The sequence below is a fragment of the Mirounga angustirostris genome, unplaced genomic scaffold (assembly GCF_029215605.1).
Source record: "Mirounga angustirostris isolate CCGP_5_RB_7025 unplaced genomic scaffold, mMirAng1.0.hap1 SCAF_13, whole genome shotgun sequence".
Classification (NCBI taxonomy): domain Eukaryota; kingdom Metazoa; phylum Chordata; class Mammalia; order Carnivora; family Phocidae; genus Mirounga; species Mirounga angustirostris.
Window position 1 is genome coordinate 58,714,481 of NW_026991721.1, and position 21,541 is coordinate 58,736,021.

Genomic DNA, 21,541 nt, shown 5'->3' on the forward strand with positions numbered 1-21,541 from the left:
GAGACAGACAGAAGAAACTAGAACAAGATTAATGGTACAATTGGATTCCTGACCCCCATGCCTCACAGTAAGACCCATTCAACTAGAATGTAATGCAGAATGGAGAAAACACACATCCATTTGTAGGGCCCTTCAATGGAATTAATTTCTGTGTGAGCCCAGGAAGCAGGAGAATCTTCAGAAACAAGAGCAAGGTAGCAGAGAGTTATGAAGGGGCCCCTGGGCATGGCTGACCATCAGCCCCACTTGCTCAGTGCCACCAAGGTGCAGCCCCACCTCCAGGAAGCCATCCTCAGACCTGAACAGTTCTGCTAGGATGAGTCAGCTTTGTGCTACAGTTGAGATTCAGTGGGATGAGAAGTGCTCCTCCCCAGACACTGTTCACAAAAAGATAAATAAGAGCAGGGGCACAGACTGTGTTTCTTCTGAGTTACGGTTCTCCACAGCAAGGGTGTTGCCTCACCAGGAGGATACCCACAACTCCTTCATCAGCTAAAAACGTCGTCTCACTGTGCTGATGCAAGGTGGGCTCAGGACCCTGCACTATGTTATTTCATTTTCAGAGAGGAGGGGATCCACATGCTGGGGGCTGTGCATTGAGCACAGGCAACCAGAGGCCCTCCAGACAGCTGAGTGGGGTGTGTGCCCTGAAGAGGGCTCAGGTTTCATAGACACAACAAAGGGCTTATGAAGTCAGCCATCATTTTGTGAATTACCATCTTCCTGACCTCAAACAAGTAACTGAGTCCTGCTGAGGCATTACCCCATGCAGGGGAAGAGGAGGACCACTTATCAAGCAGTGCCTGGATGTGAATGTCTGTTGGGAAGGTCATGGGGAGGACGTGACTGCTGGTCGACCCACGAGCTAGGCCCCAGCAATCAAGGCTCCTCACCCCTGACCCTGCCTTGGAATGTGCCTATAGTTTGTCTTGCCCTTCCCACAACCGGTTCCAAGGACATGACCTTGAGATAGTCCCGTGTTGCTGAGACTTTCTGTAAAGTATACATGACTGAGCCCAGATAAGACTTCTATATAAACTTCTAAGATTCTGGAAGCAGGTGTAAAGATGTACTGGCTTTCAACCACCCAAGACAAACCTAGTACGTAAGTTCCCTTGCTTGTTAAATCTGCTGCCTACCAATCTGGAGGGGCCTGCCTCTTTTTGGGGGCTCTTCCTGTCCTCTTAATACAGAGACCAGTTTCAAATGACACTTGGGAAGCTCCTGAGGATATTTCAAACCAACATCAGGAGCCAACATTTTGTTTCATGGGGTTTGTCATACTAGGTGTAGGTGTATGTGGTTTGTATTCATATTTATATTATGAAGTATTTTTATTCCTTTTTTTTCTTCTTTTACCCATGGAAAACTTGTTTATTGAATATATGTAAAAAAATAGAGGAAGATACATTATCTGTTAAATGATTATTTAATTTAGTTTGTTTTGTACATGTGTCACTCAGGAGTCAGCTGACACTACCTAAACCTTAGATATTTCACTGAAATTTGCATAAGGCCCCAACAATCTTCAAATAGAATGTATAACCCCAGTCAACACTATACATTTCTGCAGTCATGTATCACTCACCCAAAGCATAGATATGTGGCAAGATTCACTAAAAGTTTAGATCATAAACAGATCTCAACTAATAGAAATACAACAAACAGAGCTGGTGATTGGACAAAATCTTGATCTTACATCTTTTATTGCCAGTCATGGTGCTCAGAAAATTTTCTTTCTCAAGTGTTTCTCTATCTCCTTTTCCCTAGCAGAGATATTTAGACACTCTCCTTTATTCAACCCTGAGTCAAAAAAAAAATGTACTGTTTTTTTTTAGGGGATTGGATATAATTCTGGCAACACACTATTTTCCTTACAAGCTTTACTGTTTGTTTGCTTAAAAGAAACACAACAGCTACTCCTTTATTTATTCCTTCAACAGTATTTATTGTGACCTACAATATGGGAGCCACTGTGTTAGTTTTGAGGGTTCCGTGATTACAGAATTTAGTCATTAGGGTTTGTGAGAGATACCTATCTGAAGGAAGCTGGAAGGAATATGCCAAAGTCTCCCGAGATGTATTTACTAACTATTCCTTCTAAATACCCGCTTGCACAGCCACACCATGTTTTGAACAGCTGCAGTGTGACAGAGAATGTGACTGGTGGGGATCTAGTCCATGTTCATGCAAACTGTGGCAGGGCAGAATGAAGGCTGGGAATCTCAGGCTGTTTTTTAAGGCAAATATCCCACATTACAAGCCAGGAGAAACAAACTTCCTGAGTGGCCATCTGTATTTTTACCACAGAAGACAGCCTGTAAGCAACAATGGCTCAGTCAACTTTAAATACTAGTCTTGACAGTCAACTGCATTGTCTCTGACTGAGATGAAGTCTTCTGTGAATGTTAAACAGCTCAGAAGTGGTAGAGCACTAAGTGCTTTTTCTGTATTTGACATTTGACATGACATGGTATAAACCAAATCTACCGTGGATTTTAACACAAAAATCTGGGAGTCAGCAACTTCATAAACAGATCTTTGGCTAAAATTTCTAAAAATGTAGAAGCAAGTAAAATAAATCTGAAACTCAAACAAAGAAATTTCTGCCAAACAGATATATCCAAAACTTTCTATGCCTGGGTTACAAATACTAGAGTGGAAATAGTTCCCATTTCATTTATTCAGCACGGATGGAGACTAATGATTACATTCCACAGGAAATACCATTCAACATTTAGAAAATCCAAATATGGGGGCGCCTGGGTGGCTCAGTTGGTTAAGCAACTGCCTTCGGCTCAGGTCATGATCCTGGAGTCCCTGGATCGAGTCCCGCATCGGGCTCCCTGCTTGGCAGGGAGTCTGCTTCTCCCTCTGACCCTCCCCCCTCTTATGTGCTCTCTCGCATTCTCTCTCTCTCAAATAAATAAATAAAATCTTAAAAAAAAGAAAATCCAAATATGTGCAAGAACATGTTTACAAATAATATAGAAAAACAAGTTTATGGTTTTCAGGAGGAAAGAAAGTTATAAGGCATAATTCAGGTATAAATTGGAAAATTGGACACTATTTTGAAACTGATTCTGATTTATTTTCAATATAATTTCTTAACCGTGTTAGCCTTCAGACCACACAAAATATTATAAACAGGTTTATAAATTTATCATTTATTTAGATATCAGTACATTTAGATATCAGATTGAATACTAATCTTACCCGTTTGAACAAATGCAATTCATGTCAGAAAGAAAAGCCTTTTTTTTTTTTTAACATACTGCTAATTAGGGTCTTGGCCAATATTTTTTAGGCAGCCATTAAACATACATATGCATATGCATATATGTAATGGATTTTTTCTCTATACTAATAAATTAAGAGCTTTTCATTTTCTGCCTCCTCAATAAACTTCTCTTTAATCCATAGTCAATATAAACAGGTTATATTTACTGTGTGTGTGTGTGTGTGTGTGTATACACCCCAGCAGTCTTATCCAACTAAGAACTGGAGGGTGAGTAGTTCTGGAACACTGAAAGGAATTTCTATCACTTTTTTGTGCTTTTTGTCCCTTATTTATTCAGAGCTCAGCTTAACACGTCCATATTCAACTGGTGAGACACACACAAGAAAACATCTCTCAGTGTCACCCGCTCTTTGTTATCAGGAACCACTTCAATTAGCCGCATGCCCAGTGCTTAGCACAAGTTCCTCATTCCATGTGTGTTTGCTAAAGGGGTAAGGTGTCACTGCACAAAATGATGACAGAAATGCTTTGTGTTACACCTGGCACTCACTTTGCTCCTTATTCTGTGACTTTTCAATTCTGTGGTTGAATTCAGAGGTATGCTTAAAAAACAAAAAAAGAAACCTAAGAAATACTGAAGTCAGCCATATGGTTTCTAATATTCAGTTATAGATACTGAAGCTGTAGGATATAAAAACATTTTTTGAAAAAGAAGAAAGATTCCCATCGTAATCATGACTTTAAGGGCCATGGGTTAACCTTTGTCATTTTTTTTCTTTCATTTTTGCTCATAACTATGTACAGAGTTAGCTCATATCCAGTGTTTGGACCCATATATACAGAAGGATGGTTTTCCAGGTGAATGGGAGGGGAATTCTCTGGACTGGGTTGAGATGGCAGGGTAGCTTTTCCAGCTTTGTAGCTCTGGGGCTCCCTCTGCTGTTGTGCGAACAGCTTCAAGGAGCACTTCTCTTGGAGGCCACTTGTGTGTCTCAGAGCTAAGACTGTTTCTAGAGGATGTGTGGCTCCTTCCCTCTGTTCCAGCTCTAGAGCTCTACAAGCCTTCCTTCCAAGGGGTGCGCTCCATTGAGAATTATAGTATCGTGGCACTGTCTTGCACCTGCTTCTTCCAGAGCCTACATCTGTCACCAGCATCTTCTTTCTTACTCCAACATCTTTATCTGTTTTATCTGTGGTTTCCTTCTGGCTGAGGTCAAATCCTCCCGGAAAAGCTTGTGTGCTGAGCATTTCAGAGATTCTCAAATGCTTAGGAGCACCACAGCATTGCTCGATCCTCTCAGGTGCACGAGGACTTGGATCTTATGAGGATCATTCCCAGTTTCGCCAGTCAATCTCAAAGCCACCACCCAGGTTTCTGCCTAGTTTTCCATCCTCTCCTACTGGGGGTGAGTGTTTGTGATTTTGGGGGTCTGTCATTTCCTATTGGACTAAGTTTGGTTATTCCCCTTCGCTACCCCACTCCCTACCACATATTTTCCTACTCTGTGTTTTAGCTATACCTACCTTTATCTAGGGTACTTGCCATTTCTTCATCATCTAATATTGTTGAAGGTGTTATTTCTAGGTTTTTACTCTGTTTCATTTTTTTGGTAATGGTTGGTTAATCTGGCATTCAGAGCTATATTGCTGCTATGTTTAGGGCAATATCATGTCACTCAGTCCTTATGGCTTTATTTTAGAAAAGTTATTTCATAATCCTTTGAGGGAAAAAAACATGGAAAAGGATATTTATTTTAAAAATAGTATGTTTCCGCCTTAGTGTCTGCTTTCCCCAATCATCCAACAGAGTTGAATTATGCCATAGTCTGGGCACTGTCCAGTGAAAGCCGCCATGTTTGTGTTTACCTCTGCCAAGTGGCCACGTGGCCTGTGTGGGCTGTGCTGTGTGTGTTTTGCATGAATTTGCAGAGGATTCCTCTCGCCTCATGGCTGTTACTCTACAGGGATTATGCTCTCTGAATGTCCTGATATTCTTATCAACTGTTCTCTACTCTAGCAAGTGCTGAAGTCTCTGGGCTTGGGTGCTCACTATAGGCCATGAAAATTCATATTCCAGCAAACTGTGAACCAAACTGCCATTGCCACTGAAGTAGACTTGCCCCACCATCCATTACTGGTGTCTGTTAGCTTTCCATTTAAAGTGCTTACTAGCTCCCTAGAAGAAAGTTAATCATCATCCCAGTCACGCCCAAGGGAAGACAACATACGATTTTTTCCACAAAACTTTTCCCCTTGTTTGAACTTGTAAATTTCAAGTGTTAACATCATTTACATTGCTTAGTCAGAATGACAAGCATATAGGTTCCTTTTTATAAGACTCAGGACTATTCTTATTTATTTCAAAAGTGAAAAGTTGGTCACAGCTATTGTATTTTTTCAAGTTTAAAGATACTCAAAATTATTATTCCTTTAAAATGTATTCGGTGATACCTTTGATCTCAAGTAACATAATCTCCAGTTATAGTGTGGTTTAGGTAAGTTTTTGTCTGTTTTGAGATTTACTTGAAAGTGTAGGTATAACTAGTTTATTGGGACAAATAAAAGAGTCTAATTGAAGACCCTCTTCCTTGTTAGCTCTGAAAGAAGTCATCTATAACAACCTGCGACATAGTTAATTACATTGTAAGGCAGCCTGTTGTGTTGAGTTAATGGGTTATAGCCAGGCTGTACCATACAACTAACAGCAGGTATCCAATCAGAGGTCCATTTACAGAAGGAGATTAAAACCCTCCAGGACCAAGTATACCCAAAAATCAGCAATAACAACAAACTCCTAGGGCACCTGGCTTCCTAGAAGATCTCTCCCTGATCAGAGCTTAGGTTTCAAAAACATTTTGTATAGCCTTTTACGAATTTCTTTAGTCTTAATGGAATAGATAATTGGGTTGAGCATTGGAGGCACAAAAAGATATACCAGGGACATGAACTTGTGCACATACTCAGGGGCATGCTTCCCAAACTGATGAACCATGGACACACTGACCATGGGTACATAGAAGATGAGCACAGCACAGATGTGTGACACACATGTGTTGAGTATCTTAAGCCTCTCCTCCTGGGAAGCAATGACCAATACAGAGCGCTGTATAAGCACATAGGAGAGGAGGATGAGCACTGAGTCTACACCAAAGGCAGAGATAACAATGAATAGGCCATACATGCTGTTGATGGTGGTATCTCCACAGGGCAGGTGGATCAGGTCTGGGTGCAAACAGTAGGAATGGTTTAACACATTGGCTTTACAGAAAGGCAGCCTCTTCAGAAGGAAAGGCAATGGGAAGACCATGCAGAAGCTACAGATGATGATGGATATGCCCATGTGAGCCACACGGATATCAGTGAGCACTGAAGAATAACGCAAGGGGTTACAGATGGCCACATAGCGATCAAAACTCATGGCCAGCAGGACCCCAGATTCTGTCCAGGAGAAAAAGTGGATGAAGAACATCTGGGTCAGGCAGGCATCAAAGGCAATCTCCCAGGCATGAAAGCACAAGGCAGCCAGTACAGTGGGCAATGTAGAAAAGGACACACCCAGGTCATTGACAGACAACAGATACAGGAAGTAGTACATTGGCTGCTGCAAGCTTTGCTCCTCCTTTATGATGAAGAGAATTAGGATGTTACCCAGGATGGAGATAGCATAAAGCAACAAGAGGAGGGTAGCTAACCAGTGCTGCAGGCCCTCCATCTCTGGGAAGCCTGTTAGTGTGAAGCTGGTAGTGCTAGAAATGTTAGTCCCAAAATTTCCCATGAGGGTCCCTGAGTAGCTTTTGGGGAAATAGAACCAACGTGAAGTGAGGTCAGACAGTGGAAGATCAGGAGTGGTCACTGCCCTCAGGATGAAAGGGGCAATGATACTTAGATTCTCTGATTGTTAGATCATGAAAGGGTCAGGAAGGAGCAGGTTAGGGCTGTTGGTTACATCTCAGACTTTCTGCAGTCTGACCATATCCACAGATGTGTCTTGGGCTCCAAATCCTTCCCCACAGATATCCTTTGACTCTTTTTTGGGGGTAGGAAGGGCAATTATCCCCTGTTCTTTCTGTCTCTGTGTTCTTTACAGAAAGATTCAAATATTTCTCCAGTCGTGGAAAGTGACTTTGCCCTTTCTCCCTACCAGTTCTTAGCTACCACCTTCTTCAAGAAATGAGGTACAATATGTCCTTCCTTCCTCTCTGTGTGTTGATGCATTCATTCCTGTGCAAATGATGACATCTCCATCTAGACTCTGAGCTGTCTCCTCTCTTTCCTGCATTCAACCATCACTCCAGATCCTCATCCTCTATTGCTTGAGCCCCTCACTTATTCACCAAGGGTCCAGAATCTCATCCTCCTCCATATCTGATTGCTTTAGGTTTTCCTCTCCTGCATGTTCACATGTTTTTTTTTTTTTTTCTCTGTTTAGATTAAGGATTCATTTGAGGAGGCTTAAAAAAACTCCTTTGTCTGGACCTCACTCATATCAATTAAATCAGAATCTGTCAGTGGGACTCAAAATTCAGTATTTTTTTTTTTTAAATTCCCCAAGTGATTCTGATAGGCAGCCAAGTTTGAGAATCAGGAGTTTAGATCACTCTCATAAGATTCAGATATGTCCCACCTCACACCAACTTCTTCTTTATTGAGGAACAGTTTCATGATCTATCATAAGAAACAAACAACCCTCTTTATTGTCCCCACATAATCTTCTAGTAACCACTCATTTCTCTGTTCTCTTTCATAACTCATATTTTCAAAATTATTTTCTACTCATAATGTTCTTCTTTATCTCTTCTCTGTACATCAGTGATCCCAAATTTATGTCTCTAGTTCAGATTTCTTCTAGCTGTAGACACAAGCATTCAATTCCCTATTGGACCATCAATTGTAATAGTTCATCTGTATCTCAAACACAACCTGCAAAGTTGAACTTCTTTTTAATCACCATACTTGATCCTCTCCAATATTTATCATCTTATGGAAGCCCATCACTATCTATCCATGTACTCAAACCAAAACAACCTAGGAGGCATCTCTTACTCTCTCCCATTCCAAGATCTAATTAATCTACTACCATCTCCCCAAAATATACTTAACACTGGCTTCTCCTCTCCATCTCACTTCCAACAGTCATCCACCCTCAGCATCTCCAACCAGGATGTCTGCAGAACCTTCCTTGATGATTACCCAGCTGAGTGTCATGCCCCTCTCCATTCTCCATAAAGCAGTCAAATTATTTGTTTATAATATAAATAAATAAAATGGTGTTACACTCCCACTGAAAATATTCCAATGGCTTCCCTTAACTTTTGAAATAAGAATTCATACATCTTTACTATGAGGCAGCATCAGTACCACCTGGGAGGTTGCCATCTTTCAATTATTTGAATCATTCATTACTTCTCTGCTCATGGTTATATATCACGGTTATAGAATCTCATACATATTTTTCTTCATGACTCATCACACTTCAGAATCATAGTGAATTATTGTGTATCTGTTTGGATATTTGATTAGTATCTTCTTCCCCCGATAAATTGTAAGTTCATATAATTGTCTCTTTTACTTTTCATCTTATTCTCAATGCTTAGCCAAGTCACTGGGCATAGAGCCCTGGGTTAGGACTCAAAGATTATCTGTTCTAGTTCTAATCAGTAAGTATTAATTAAGTAGATAAATAAACTATTGGAAGAAGAAGGTATTATAAGCTACACATTCTTAAGTGTAAAGTGAATTTGATAAGTTAAATAACTCACCTAACATCTAATAACTGAATTTTTATCTCAGCTTTGCCATATACCAGCTGTGCATTTAGTTTATGTCTTCATGCCTTATTTTGACAACTACAGTATAGAAAAAAAAAACAGAATAAAACACTTAAAATTCATATTCAAGACCCTGATGCAAATTATGTACTGAATAAATGGCAACCAAGAGAGTGGTAATGAAAAGAGTGGTAATGAAAAGAGTTACTTAGGGGGTGACATCCTCTGGTCCTCTTTCCACATTGTCTTCCCACTTTTGAGTTTCCAGCCAAAGGCTCTTACCTTTTGTCTCAACATTTTTCCACCACCCAGTGAGAATATTGGAGTATGAATTAATTACCCTGAAGCATTTGCACTGAAAAAAAGCTTTAGAAGATGCCTGGTAGGTCTATACATGCTAGGAATATAGAGTAAATCTGTAAGTAGGAGGCCAGGATAGTGGGATTTCAGACATCAAGGACTATAGATGGGGAGTATGGGTTTAAAGAAGAGAAATGCAGGCAAAATCTCTAAATTTAGATCATAGACAGCTTCTCCTTCTTCAAATAGCTGTACCCTAATTTCCTTAGGGTTTTGAAGCTTGTAATGAGGTTCCTACGGACCTCTGTGTGGGAAGAGCTGAAGTCCCAACTTACCTCCCCAGGGCAGCTCTGTTGGAAAGGAGGAGAGAAGTTGATGAACTATTTACCAGGGAAGAAACACCAAGGACTCTGCCTACTCTGCACACAACCTCCCAGCCTTGATCTCTATAAATCTGTCTCTTAAGAGTCCCCTGGGCCCAGTTAGTCCTAGGGCTCAGAGGTTACTGGAGCAGTAGATAATGCAAAAAAAATCTTGAGGGGATGGCCCCTCTGTGCCCTGGAATATCTCCCCCTTAGAGGTTTCAAAGAAATTAAGAGTTAGAACTGTGTTGCTCTTTATTTTAGAGAAGAGGAACAGAAGCCCAGAAGGAACCCATTCAGTAAGGCAACAAACAGCTGGATCTATCCCAGACCCTCTGACTCTCACTGATTCCCAAATTAGAGCTCCTTGTACTAACTATCCTACAACCCAAATAGATTTCAAGAAGCAAAATAGCATAACCACTAAAAACCTAATGATTTATAGTTAGCAAATAGAGTGACCATCCTGATTTGCCTAGAACTATACTGGTTTTAGCACAGAAAATCCTGCATGGGGGAAACCCCTCAGTCCTGCAAACTGGGACAGTTTGTCACCCAACATCTAGATCTAGATTCAAAGCTACCTTCTTCCCTGTCTGAGTGTTCTTTAAGAAAAATTATTTAATTGGTTCAAGTGCTCATTTATAAAATTACAGTACAAATGCCTGTAGATCCAGTTGACTATGACACTTAATATCACATGCTAAGTGCTTATGAAACAAGGACTATTGTGATGACTTGTCAATTTTTCATCTGCCAGGAAAGAATTTGAATAGAAGATGGGATAACCATTGAGCTCTGGGGGCTCTGATGGCTGTGAGGACAGGTTGATTCCTAAGACACTAATCAAAGGTCTTAAACTAGGAGAGTCTTTGGCCATCTTGTGTCACACCCAAACTTCTGCAATGAAGAAATGGAGGCTCTAAGGGGGCAGAGGCTGTCATGCCCAGAGAAATTGTTATAGAGTCAGAACTTGAACAGAATTTTCCTAATCCAGACCCAAAGTCTATCCCCACTGCCCATGCTTTCTCTCATTACCAGGGTTGGAGAGGGACAGAAGAATAACTGGTACGTTGTGAGCTTTCACCAAGTGTTTGGGACCATGATAGGTTATTTGGTATAGATTGGCTCATTTAATCCTCACAGAAAATTTGATGAATGCCTAAAATCAGTATTGGATTTTTCAGTAGGCAGACTACACATACAAAATTACAGTAGTGAAGAAAACACTAAAAACTCTATCTATCCTAAAAATTATATATATTACATATAATATATTTTAAATCATAAACATTACATTAATACAAAATCTGAAAGGAATGGCTCCCCTAGGAAAAGGAAATGCTTAGCCCTTAGATGAGCAGAGCAGAGCATTCAGAAAGCACCTCTGTGGGGAGCCAGCAGGGGCACCTGGGCTCAGACTCCGTCCCTGGGAGGTTCGGCACCTCCGTGGGACTCTCAGATCCGTGGGACTCTCAGATGATTTTCACCCGCTTGCATCTCCTTCTCTCCTCTCTCCCTCAGTTTATCAAAAACATAACATATATGTTTTATAGAGAAGTAGAAGATAACAGATAATTAGAAAAATAAGACTTCCCAATTCTCACTAACCAGAGACATCTACTAATATAATTTATTATTCCTTCCAAATACTTTCTATGCAAATGTATAAATGTTTAACAGCAATATTATGTCAGTGATTTTACCAAGAAAAAAAGTGTCAGCTATAAATTCTATTTGATAAGATGTTTTATTTGAAATGGTACCTTACAGTGGTTTATACATTCTTCCAATCTGTCCTGCACTAGAAATCTGTTATCGCAGCCGTAGCTTCTATTTCAAGTAGTATAGCTTTCTAATATTTTCTTTCCTTCATGTTTTAACATTTGGGAGGTCTACTATATTCCTATCCCGTTTCCCACTTTTTTAAAGATTGATTGATTTGAGAGAGAGTGAGAGAGCACAAGCTGGGGGAGGGTCATAGGCAGAAGGAGAAACAGACTCCCTGCTGAGCTGGGAGCCCCAAGGGGGCTTGATCCTGGGATTCCAAGATCATGACCTGAACGCAAGGCAGACACAACCCACTGAGCCACGCAGGCCGCCCTCCCCCCTTTTAAAAAAACTTTACAGAAAGTAATCTCCATTGTGTAAGAATTCTAAATTATCTTTAAACTCATGTTGTTGTATTCCCCAGAATACTCAGAATTAAGTAAATTGAATTGGGAAGAAATAGCACCTTCAGTATTTGTTTAAACTTTCCACCTAGACACATGATTTTGTGTCCATTCATCCAAGTTTATTTTTATTTTATTTTATTTTGGGGGGGCAGAAGGAGAGGGAGAGAGAGAATCTGAAACAGACTCCACCCCCAGCAGGAAGCCCAACCTGGGGTTCCATCTCACAACCCTGAGATTATGATCCAACAGAAATCAAGAGTAGATCACTTAACCAACTATGCCACTCAGGAGCCCCTAGGTTTATTTTTAAACTCATCAATCATACAAGAAGTTTTGTTCCCTAACATAGCTCATTCAAATATTATTGTGAGAAATTATTTTTTTAAGTTTGTTGAATTAAAATATTTGCTGTTTTTGAAATTGTCAGTTTTGTATTATTATATTTGGCAAATTTTCTCAATTTTTAGTAATTTTTCTTTTTAGATCTTTGTGTTAATCCACAAATTACATCACTTGCAAATAATAATAATGTGGTTGCATTCATTCATTTATCCAATCAATAAGTATTTATTGAAATCTGTACAATTTGTACAAGGTTAAGCTCTGGGAGTAATTTGGTTATTATAAATGTAAGATTTTTCCTTATTGAGTACTTATATGTCAAGCAATGTATCAACCATCTTGCAAACATTATCTTTAAACTTTATAAAAATATAATCTGGTTATTTTGGTAGCAATTTACAGATGAGTAAATTGAGGTTCAGAGAAGTTGGGATTTTTCTAAGGCCATGCATGATCTGTCTTGCAAAAAGTTCACATTCTTTCTAATATTAAACAATTCATTCTTTCAAGAAGCTTATGATTCAAATAGGAAGCTATATACAGAGTAGAACAGAAAAATATCTAGAAGCATAAAAATAATAAAACCTCTGTTTTACCTCTATTGGAGGTGAGGGAACCAGTAGATAAAGGGCAGGTGTAAAAGAATTCCTTAAAACGCTACACAGAGCAGATAACTAAAAAGCTGAACCACTCTCTGGTCCATGGTATTTGTCTAACTCATATCTTTGATGAACAATTAGAATGATATGCAGTTTCCAGGCAGATAAAAATGAACAAGATAGTCTAAATAAAGGTTCTCAGAACAAAGATACAGAGGCATAAAGCAGCCTCTGGGTTCGGGAATGACATGTAGTTCCATACGGCTAGAACAAAATAACATTGTTGGGGAGTGGGGATGGTTGGGGTAGTAAGACATAAAAAAATACAGCGGTGATATTATTAAGAGACATGTTAAGGCTTTTGGACTTTACCTGTAGAAAGTAAGAGCCATTGAAGGCTAGGGAGTTTTATAATCAGATAGTCTTTAAGAAGATCATTCTGGCTTCAGCGTGAGCAAATGAGAGAAAAGATCAGTAACCAGTGAGATCAGTTTGGAAGATATTGCCAAGTGAAGTAAGGGATGATAATGAAAGCCCAAAATAAGGTAGTAACAGTGGTGAGATAGAGGCAAAGATTGGAAAAATCAAAATCTAGAGTTGTCAGGATTTACTATCGAGTTACAGATACAGGGTAAGGTAAAATAGTCATTTCTATTTCAAGTTTCACTCCATTGCTTAAAGATTCCTCCAAAAAATGGTAAGTGATGGCAAAAAAAAAAGTGTGTATATACATATATATGGAAAATTTTTTAAAATTTTAACCAGAAAGTATACAATATAACACCTTAAGAAAATATACAGAAAAATTTTGTTTTATTTATTTATTTATTTTTGGATTTTTGGACTCATTAGGTACCCTTTCTGGAATCTACTGTTGCTTACATATTTTTTTATTATTCCGCTCATTAATATGATGAATTATACTGATGAATTTGTGAAAAATGAGTCATTCTTTTAATCTTAGAATAATGTTGATTATTCTTTGCTTATTAATTGTATTCACAACTTTACACATGTTTACATTATTGTGTTTTGTCTACAGGATTGTTTGCTGATATACATTTTTTCTGTATTGTATTCAGGATTATATGTGCTCTTTTGTACAGCTTTCCAATTTTATTTATGACAAGATATATAAAAAGCATGATCTTTTTCTTGAAATGTGGGGAGAAAAGCAAGGAAAAAGATCTTGCATTATAATATGTTGGAGATGGTGGGAGTGTAATTGTCAATTATCAGTTAAGTCTTCATGGATTTACATTTTGTAATTTTCCTTCAAATACCAATTCATTCAAGACTTCAGATTACTTATAGAACATGCTACTGTAATTTAAAAAATATCTCTAGTTTAGTATTATATATGATTCCTAAGATTATTTTCCATTTCATGAGATTTTTAGAGGTTGGTCTATTTTGAGAGCTTGTTAAAGATTGGTTATTGGATTATTTTCAATCTTTCCCATTCGCCTTCATTCAGTCCTTTTAACATTTTCATTTTAAAATTATTTTATATAGTATTTTATCCTTTTATAATGTCTTAAAATGAATGCTTAATTTCTTAACTTCCTCTCTTTTTTTGTCATAAAAAATACCACTAACATTTTATAAGACTGTGGATTTAAGCAGAATAATTATTTGCCTATGTTTCATGTTTTGCTACATAGTGTTCCCACTTTCATTGTTTATTGTTTGTTAATATATGCATTTCTATTGTTCATATAAATAAATACACATATATATGTGTGAACATATATGATGTATGTTATAATATACACTTTACTGAATTTTATTATTGAAGCCAGATCATTTAGTACAATTTATATTGCAATTGTTTTTATTTCATCTTAAAAGTTGATGAATAGTGTATATTGTATGAAACAAATGCTGATATGAATAGCTATAGCTAATATATATATTTATATTTCATTTTAACTATTTTTTGCATAATCCTTTTTTTAAAGTTTTATTTAAACATTTAACAGGAGATCTGCCCTCTTGACAAATTTTTAAGTGCACACTACATTATTGTTGACTATGGGTACAATGTCACACAGCAGATCTCTACAGCTTATTCATCTTGCTTAACTACAACTTTATGCCCACCGATTAATAGCTGGTCATTCCCCCCTTCCCCCAACCCCTGGCAACCCCAATTCCTCTTTTATTCTATGAATTTGACTGTTTTCCATAACTCATGTAAGTGGAATCATGCAGTATTTGTCTTTCTGTGATTGGCTTATTTCACTTTAGTGTGATGCCCTCAAGGTCCTCTACATTGTCACATAGTACAGAATTTCCTTCTTAAGGATGAACAGTATTCCATTTATGTATATGCCACATTTTCTCTATCCATTCATTGGTTGATGGACATTTAGGTTGTTTCCACATCTTGGCTATTGTAAATAGTGCTGCAACAAAGTCATGGTAATATCTCTTTGAGATCCTGATTTCAATTCTTTTGGATAAATATCCAAAAGTGAGATTGCTGGATCATATGGTTACGACAGCAAAAGCACAGGTAACAAAAACAAAATAAATAGCTGGGACTACACTGAACTAAAAAGCTTCAGCATAGCAAAGGAAACAATCAAGTGTAAAAGCAACCTTGAAAATATTTGCAGACCATATATCTGGTAAGGGGTTCATCTCCAAAATATATAAGGAACTCCTACAATTTAATAGCATAAAAACTAATAGCCTGATTTTTAATCTTAAAAATATGAAGTATACAGGCATTTCTCCAAAGAAGACATTACATATGGTCAACAAGACATACAATGGCTCAACGTCACTCATCTTTAGGGAAACACAGACTGAAACCACAATGAGATATCACCTCACACCTTCCAAAATAGCTATTATAAAAAAAAAATACAGCACATGTTGTAAGGATGTAGAGAAATTTGGACTCATGCACACTATTGGTAGGAATGTAAAATAGAGCATTCCACTATGGAAAACAGTATGGAGATTCCTCAAAAAATTAAAAATAAAACTACCTTTGACATAATCTTGGGGAAACAAATTCTTTTACCCATTATGACAGACTTTCCATGGTATAAACACCTTCCTTTGTGCTCATGCACTTTCAGCAAAGATAAGAGAAACATATCACACTGAAATGAGAGACAGGTTATGAGGATGTATATTTTTGGATTCAAAAAAGGGAAATTGAGCAAATTTTGTTTTGTTTTCTTTGTTTGTTTTTGCTAAATTATGACCCAGTTTACCTTGGCAAAATCTGTTGGCTTGGGTCGTAACTATTGCTAGGCAGAAATCCTAATATTGGTTAGGGACTAAAAAGAAATTTAAAAAGCTTTGTCAAAACAGTTTTTAAAAACTCAAATTTGGGGCGCCTGGGTGGCTCAGACGGTTAAGCGTCTGCCTTCGGCTCAGGTCATGGTCCCAGGGTCCTGGGATCAAGTCCCACATCGGGCTCCCTGCTCCTTGGGAGCCTGCTTCTCCCTCTGCCTCTCTCTCTCTCTGTCTGTCATGAATAAATAAATAAAATCTTAAAAAAAACCCCTCAAATTTGTGGAATAACAATAAATATCCCTTGAATCTTGGAATTTTAACATGTCTCCTGCTTAAAACTTTGTTCCCAGTAATATTTTGCAAAGCCTCTGATGAATCTCTTTGGTTTTGATGGTATAGATGACCGGGTTGAGCATAGGAAGCACAAAGAGATAGATAAGGGACATGAGCACGTGCATGTACTGTGGGGCATGCCTCTCATAGTGATCAGCCATGGACACACCAACCATGGGCACATAGAACATGAGCACAGCACACATATGTGACCCACACGTATCAAGTGTCTTAAGTCTTCCCTCCCTAGATGTAATGGTAAGTACAGAGCGCAGTATGAGCATGTAGGAGAGGAGAATGAGTGCAGAATCCAGACCAAAGTTAGAGATGACAATGAATTGACCAAAAATATTATTGATGGTGATGTCACCACAAGGCAAGCGGATCAGATCTGGATGCAGGCAGTATGCATGGGAGAGTATATTGGCCTTGCAGAAGGACAACCTCTTCAGAAGGAAAGGCAGTGGGAAAACCACACAGAAACTGCAGATGATAACAGCCATGCCCACGTGCACCACACGGGCATCAGTGAGCACTGTGGCATAGCGCAATGGGTTACAGATGGCCGCATAGCAGTCAAAGCTCATAACCAGCAGAATTCCAGACTCCATGAAGGAGAAGAGGTGGATAAAGAATATTTGAGCCATGCAAGAATCAAAGCTGATCTTTCTTAAGTGGAAGCAAAATGTGGCCAACACTGTGGGCAGTGTGGAAAAGGACACACCTAGGTCATTAACTGATAGCAGGGACAGGAAGTAGTACATAGGCTGATGCAGACTCTGTACATCCTTGATAATGAAAAGGATAAGGGCATTGCCCACAATGGAGACAATGTAGAGGATACCAAGGAGCAGAAACATCCAGTTTTGGGAGGTCTCCTGCCCTGGGAGCCCTGTCAGGGGGAAGGGAGGCAACTCTGAGCTGCTGTGGGACTTACCTCCCATGTTGGCACTACTGCTTAGGTTCTAGGACCACTAGCCTGTAAAAAGACAAACATACAGGTTAACTCATGGCCTAGACCTAATATTTTAAGACTCTCATGTATCACCCAACACCTTACTTTATAGCATTAATCAATCTTGCTCACCAAATCACTCATCCTTATCTCTCACTATCCCCAAGTTCTCTGGAATTGTCTGAGTTTTCTCAGTTTATCCAGCTGGCTAAGTAGGTCACATTTCCGTCCTTTACACCCGTGCTTATTGCCACAGTGCTCCTTCTCATATTCAAAGCTATGAACTCTTTTCCTCAATCTCTGGGCATCACTTTATTCAAGACCTGAGCCAAAATTGCCCTGGTCACTACTTCCTTGACTATTCTGCCCTCTTCCCAAGGATTTCACTTATTCATCAAACCATAAACTTTTCCTCTTTCCACTCTCTCATGCTACTGAACATTTACTACCTTATTATGACTCTCCAGCTTCTCTACTCCTATATAGTCTGTCAGTTCTATCCATTCATCCTGACAGAAGAAAATGGGTAGAAAGATATCCATCCATAGCGATAACCTTCCAGACGTTCAACAAGATGCACTAGATTCCCATATTCCTACTCATCTTTGCATTCTTCTCCCCAATTAACTTGTATCATCACTTTTCTCCCTGGATAATTTAATTTACTAAAAGTTAGTTCTTAATAATGTCTTTTAGAACCAAATGACACCTAACTTCTGAAAGCCACTGGATCAATAATCATTTATTTATTCCATGAAGTTGCTTCTTTTCTGTTTTCCATCTCTTTGAATAATACCACCATTATGCCTAAGATTGAGACTCGAAATCCAAATATTGTTTTGACTTTCTTTCCTGTATCTACTGCATTAAATAAGGTAAAACCCAAGGAAAATACTGACCCCAGAAATACCTCTGTCACTACCTTCCTCCATTGCCTTCCACCTGCAGTCTCCCCTGCAGACCCAAGCAATCACATTCTTGTGCCATAATGACAGTCTCCTAATAAACCTCATGCCTCTCTCTATTTCATTCTGGAGTAGGACTATTTTAATCTGTAGTAGAACTAAACTAATATTTTAAAAGGTAGGATCTGAAAATGGCACTATTCCGATTTGAAGCTTTGAATGCTCCCTCGTTACCAAAGATCGAATCCAAACTCATTAGCCTAGAATTAAAGGCCTTTGTAGTCAGTCTAAACTACTAAATCAGTAGTTCTGGTCTCAGTCCTCAAAATTCCCTTCCATGTACCTCAAGGAACCCAAATTGATCTATTTGCTGTTGTCTAAATAAGAACTACAGCCCCTCAGCTCCCAAAGGCTGCCCTGAACATGAGAACATGCCCATTCAATCCATCTTCCAGGGTGCAGGACCAGCGATGCCCTGTTCCGTGAAGACTTGCTGGTCATGGCCAGCAGAGGCAACTTGTCTCCCTGCCACAGCTCTCATACCTATAGGTTTGCATCTCCCTTTGTGCCCACCTCTTTGCCTGGCCTGCATGATAGCTTTGTGAATTCTATCTTTCCACCTGACTCGCCAGCTCCAAGAACTCAGCCCTGACTCTTGTTCATTGTTGAGTCCCTTTTGTGCATAGTACAAGGTCTCACACAGGAGATGTACCCACTGAGTCACTGATCCTTTCTGGGTTTTTGGTCTCTTTGTTGTAAACTAGCGATGCTAAGAAACTGAGCTAATGGGGTTGTGAAGATCCAAAAGTGGACAGTTGTGAAAACTTTCAGGACTTTGCAACTCTGAGTTCTAGAGCTGCTCTCTGCCCTCACCTCTAGTTGTTCATCTATCTTTGCCAAACCTCCATATGACTCAGGACTCCTCTAACCTTTCCTCACAGGATGCATTTTCCCCTCTATTCCATATTCTTAGGACTGCTTTGTCTTCCCTACCTGAAAACTCTTCCTAAACATGTTTGTTTGTCTCTGCATGCAATATGCAGATGCTCTTGATTGATTTTAGGGTCTTTTAGCATTAAGTAAGGTCCTGCCAAGTGGCTTCCAAAGCAGCCAGTGTCTTTTTATATATGCCCCTCGTACCAGATATTCTGAGAAAAGTGAAGGGGTGCTTGTTCACATCAAGGCATCTATATCCAGATATAGCCTGATGGGGTCACCCTGCTGAGAAAGTCATGCCTGAAGCAGAAAGCATGGCAGGCTTTGAGAGAACAAGAGCAAAGCTAGCAAATGTAGAACTGGAAAGGTGATAAAGGTGAACATATGCAGGAAATAAAACAACCTGACTCAAATTGGGGACAGCCTTTCCTCCTTCAGATGGTCATATTATACCACTCAGGGGCAGAGTGCCTTAAGGCTTGAGACTGGAGTATCTGACACTCCCCTTTACCTACCTGTGAGAGCTCCACACGGAAGGTGCAAAGGAAGGAAGAGCAGTAGTGGGGGCCTGCATGCTTTCCTCCAACCCCTCACCGAGTTACCTCTGCAAACTCCCTGGCCTGAGAATATAAGACCACACCAAGTAGTCCCTGAGCTTCTATCAGCTCAGGTACTTATGGACTGCTGGGAGTGTGGAACATCTGCATTTGTTTTCCTGGGAAGACAGTAAAAGAAGCTGGGTTTAGAAAGAAACCCTCAGATAACCTAATGATTGTCTGGGACTAACCAGGCTGAAAATACAGTCACTTTTCAAAACTCCCACTCTTAGATAAGTCAGACCAAAGGATTCAGTGTGTCACCTAATCCCCTCCTACACCTTCTTGAAGTCACACTGATGGTCATGGGAAAAGGTCAGGAAACCACCCAAATCCCGATCAATATGCATGGATTTATCAGTATTTTATATCTACTGGTCCTTTGTCATAATTCTTTCTCTTTAATTTCCCATATAAAAAAAATGGTGTCTTTTCATTTACAACAAGATCACAATTCTTACCCTAAATTTAGGTCTATGGTATAAGGTGTATGTTAACAGAAGTAATTATAAATCAAATCATTCATTCAATAGTAGACATGATTTTAGTCTTGAGGAATGTGTGGATAAATAAGCATAACAATTCATAGTCCAGTTGGGGAGACTCCTAAGGAAACACATATATAGTTCGGTGACTGATGATAAAAGATACAAGGTAAGACAGAACAAAGGAAGGGAATTTGTCATATTCTAGGACAGTCAGAGAAGACTTCCAGGTTCATCTCTTGACTCTCACATTATGAGTAAATATTATTTAAGTGAATGTGGTAGGCAGAATGCCCCCCACAAAGATGTTGAAGTTTGGTATCTATGAACATGCACATTTCATGGCAAAAAAGATTTTGAAGATATAATTAAGATTATGGGCCTTAAAGGTTTTTTTTTCTTTTAGGTGATTCATGTAGACCCAATTGATTTACATGAGTCATTACAAGTAGGGAACTTTCTCAGGCTGGAATCAGAAAAATGTGGCAGAATAAGTCAGATTCAAAACGAGAGAGGTGCTCTGCCCACAATGACTGGAGGGGGCTGAAGAATAGCAAGGGAGTAGTGTGGACAGCATTTAGGAGAAAATACCAGCCCCTAACTAATAGCCACAAAGGAACTTGAAACTTCAGTCCTACTTTTACAAGGAACTGAATTCAACCAACAACTTAAATGAGCTTTGAAGCAGCTTCTTCCCCAGGCCCTTCAGTAGGGAACTCAGCCCTGCCATCACTGTGATGGCTTTGAGAGACCCTAAACATTTAGGGTTTCTAGATTTCGGACCTACAGAAACTATGGCATAAGAGATTTTTATTGTTTTATTGTTTGTGATAATTTATTTTAAAAGATTTTATTTATTCGAGAGAGAGAGCGAGCGAGCATGAGGTGGGGGGAGGGGCAGAGGGAGAGGGAGAAGCAGATCCCCAGCTGAGCAGGGAGCCCGACGTGGGACTCGATCCCAGGACACTGAGATCATGATCTGAGCCCAAGGCAGACACTTAACCAACTGAGCCACCCAGATGCCACTGTTTGTGATAATTTCCTATAGCAGCAATATAAAACGAATACGGTTAAGTCTCAGGCAGAAGGGAGAGGACAGGGAAAGAACAAAAGAAGGATCATTTCTGGTGGATGTGACAATACCTGCACAGGTATGAAGGCTTGAGAAGAAACACTGGGGAGGAGAAAGGGAGATAGAAGGGCTCAGGAGGCTTAAAAAATAAGTTGGAAATTAGTGAGAAATTAATCCATCAAAGCCAGACAATAGATAGTTTCAATTGTGAGTCC

At 39.3% G+C, this 21,541-nt stretch overlaps 2 protein-coding genes across 2 annotated transcripts; both read right to left on the bottom strand.

Moving 5' to 3' along the window:
- Window positions 1–6,071: 6,071 nt before the first annotated feature.
- On the bottom strand, window positions 6,072–7,016 carry LOC123856642 (olfactory receptor 51I2-like). The gene has a single exon (XM_045892791.1). The coding sequence runs from the start codon at window positions 7,014–7,016 to the stop codon at window positions 6,072–6,074; it is 945 nt and encodes a 314-aa protein (XP_045748747.1).
- A 9,360-nt stretch (window positions 7,017–16,376) lies between these two features.
- On the bottom strand, window positions 16,377–17,321 carry LOC123856641 (olfactory receptor 51I1-like). The gene has a single exon (XM_045892790.1). It carries the CDS (start codon window positions 17,319–17,321, stop codon window positions 16,377–16,379), a length of 945 nt encoding a protein of 314 aa, XP_045748746.1.
- Between the last annotated feature and the right edge of the window lie 4,220 nt (window positions 17,322–21,541).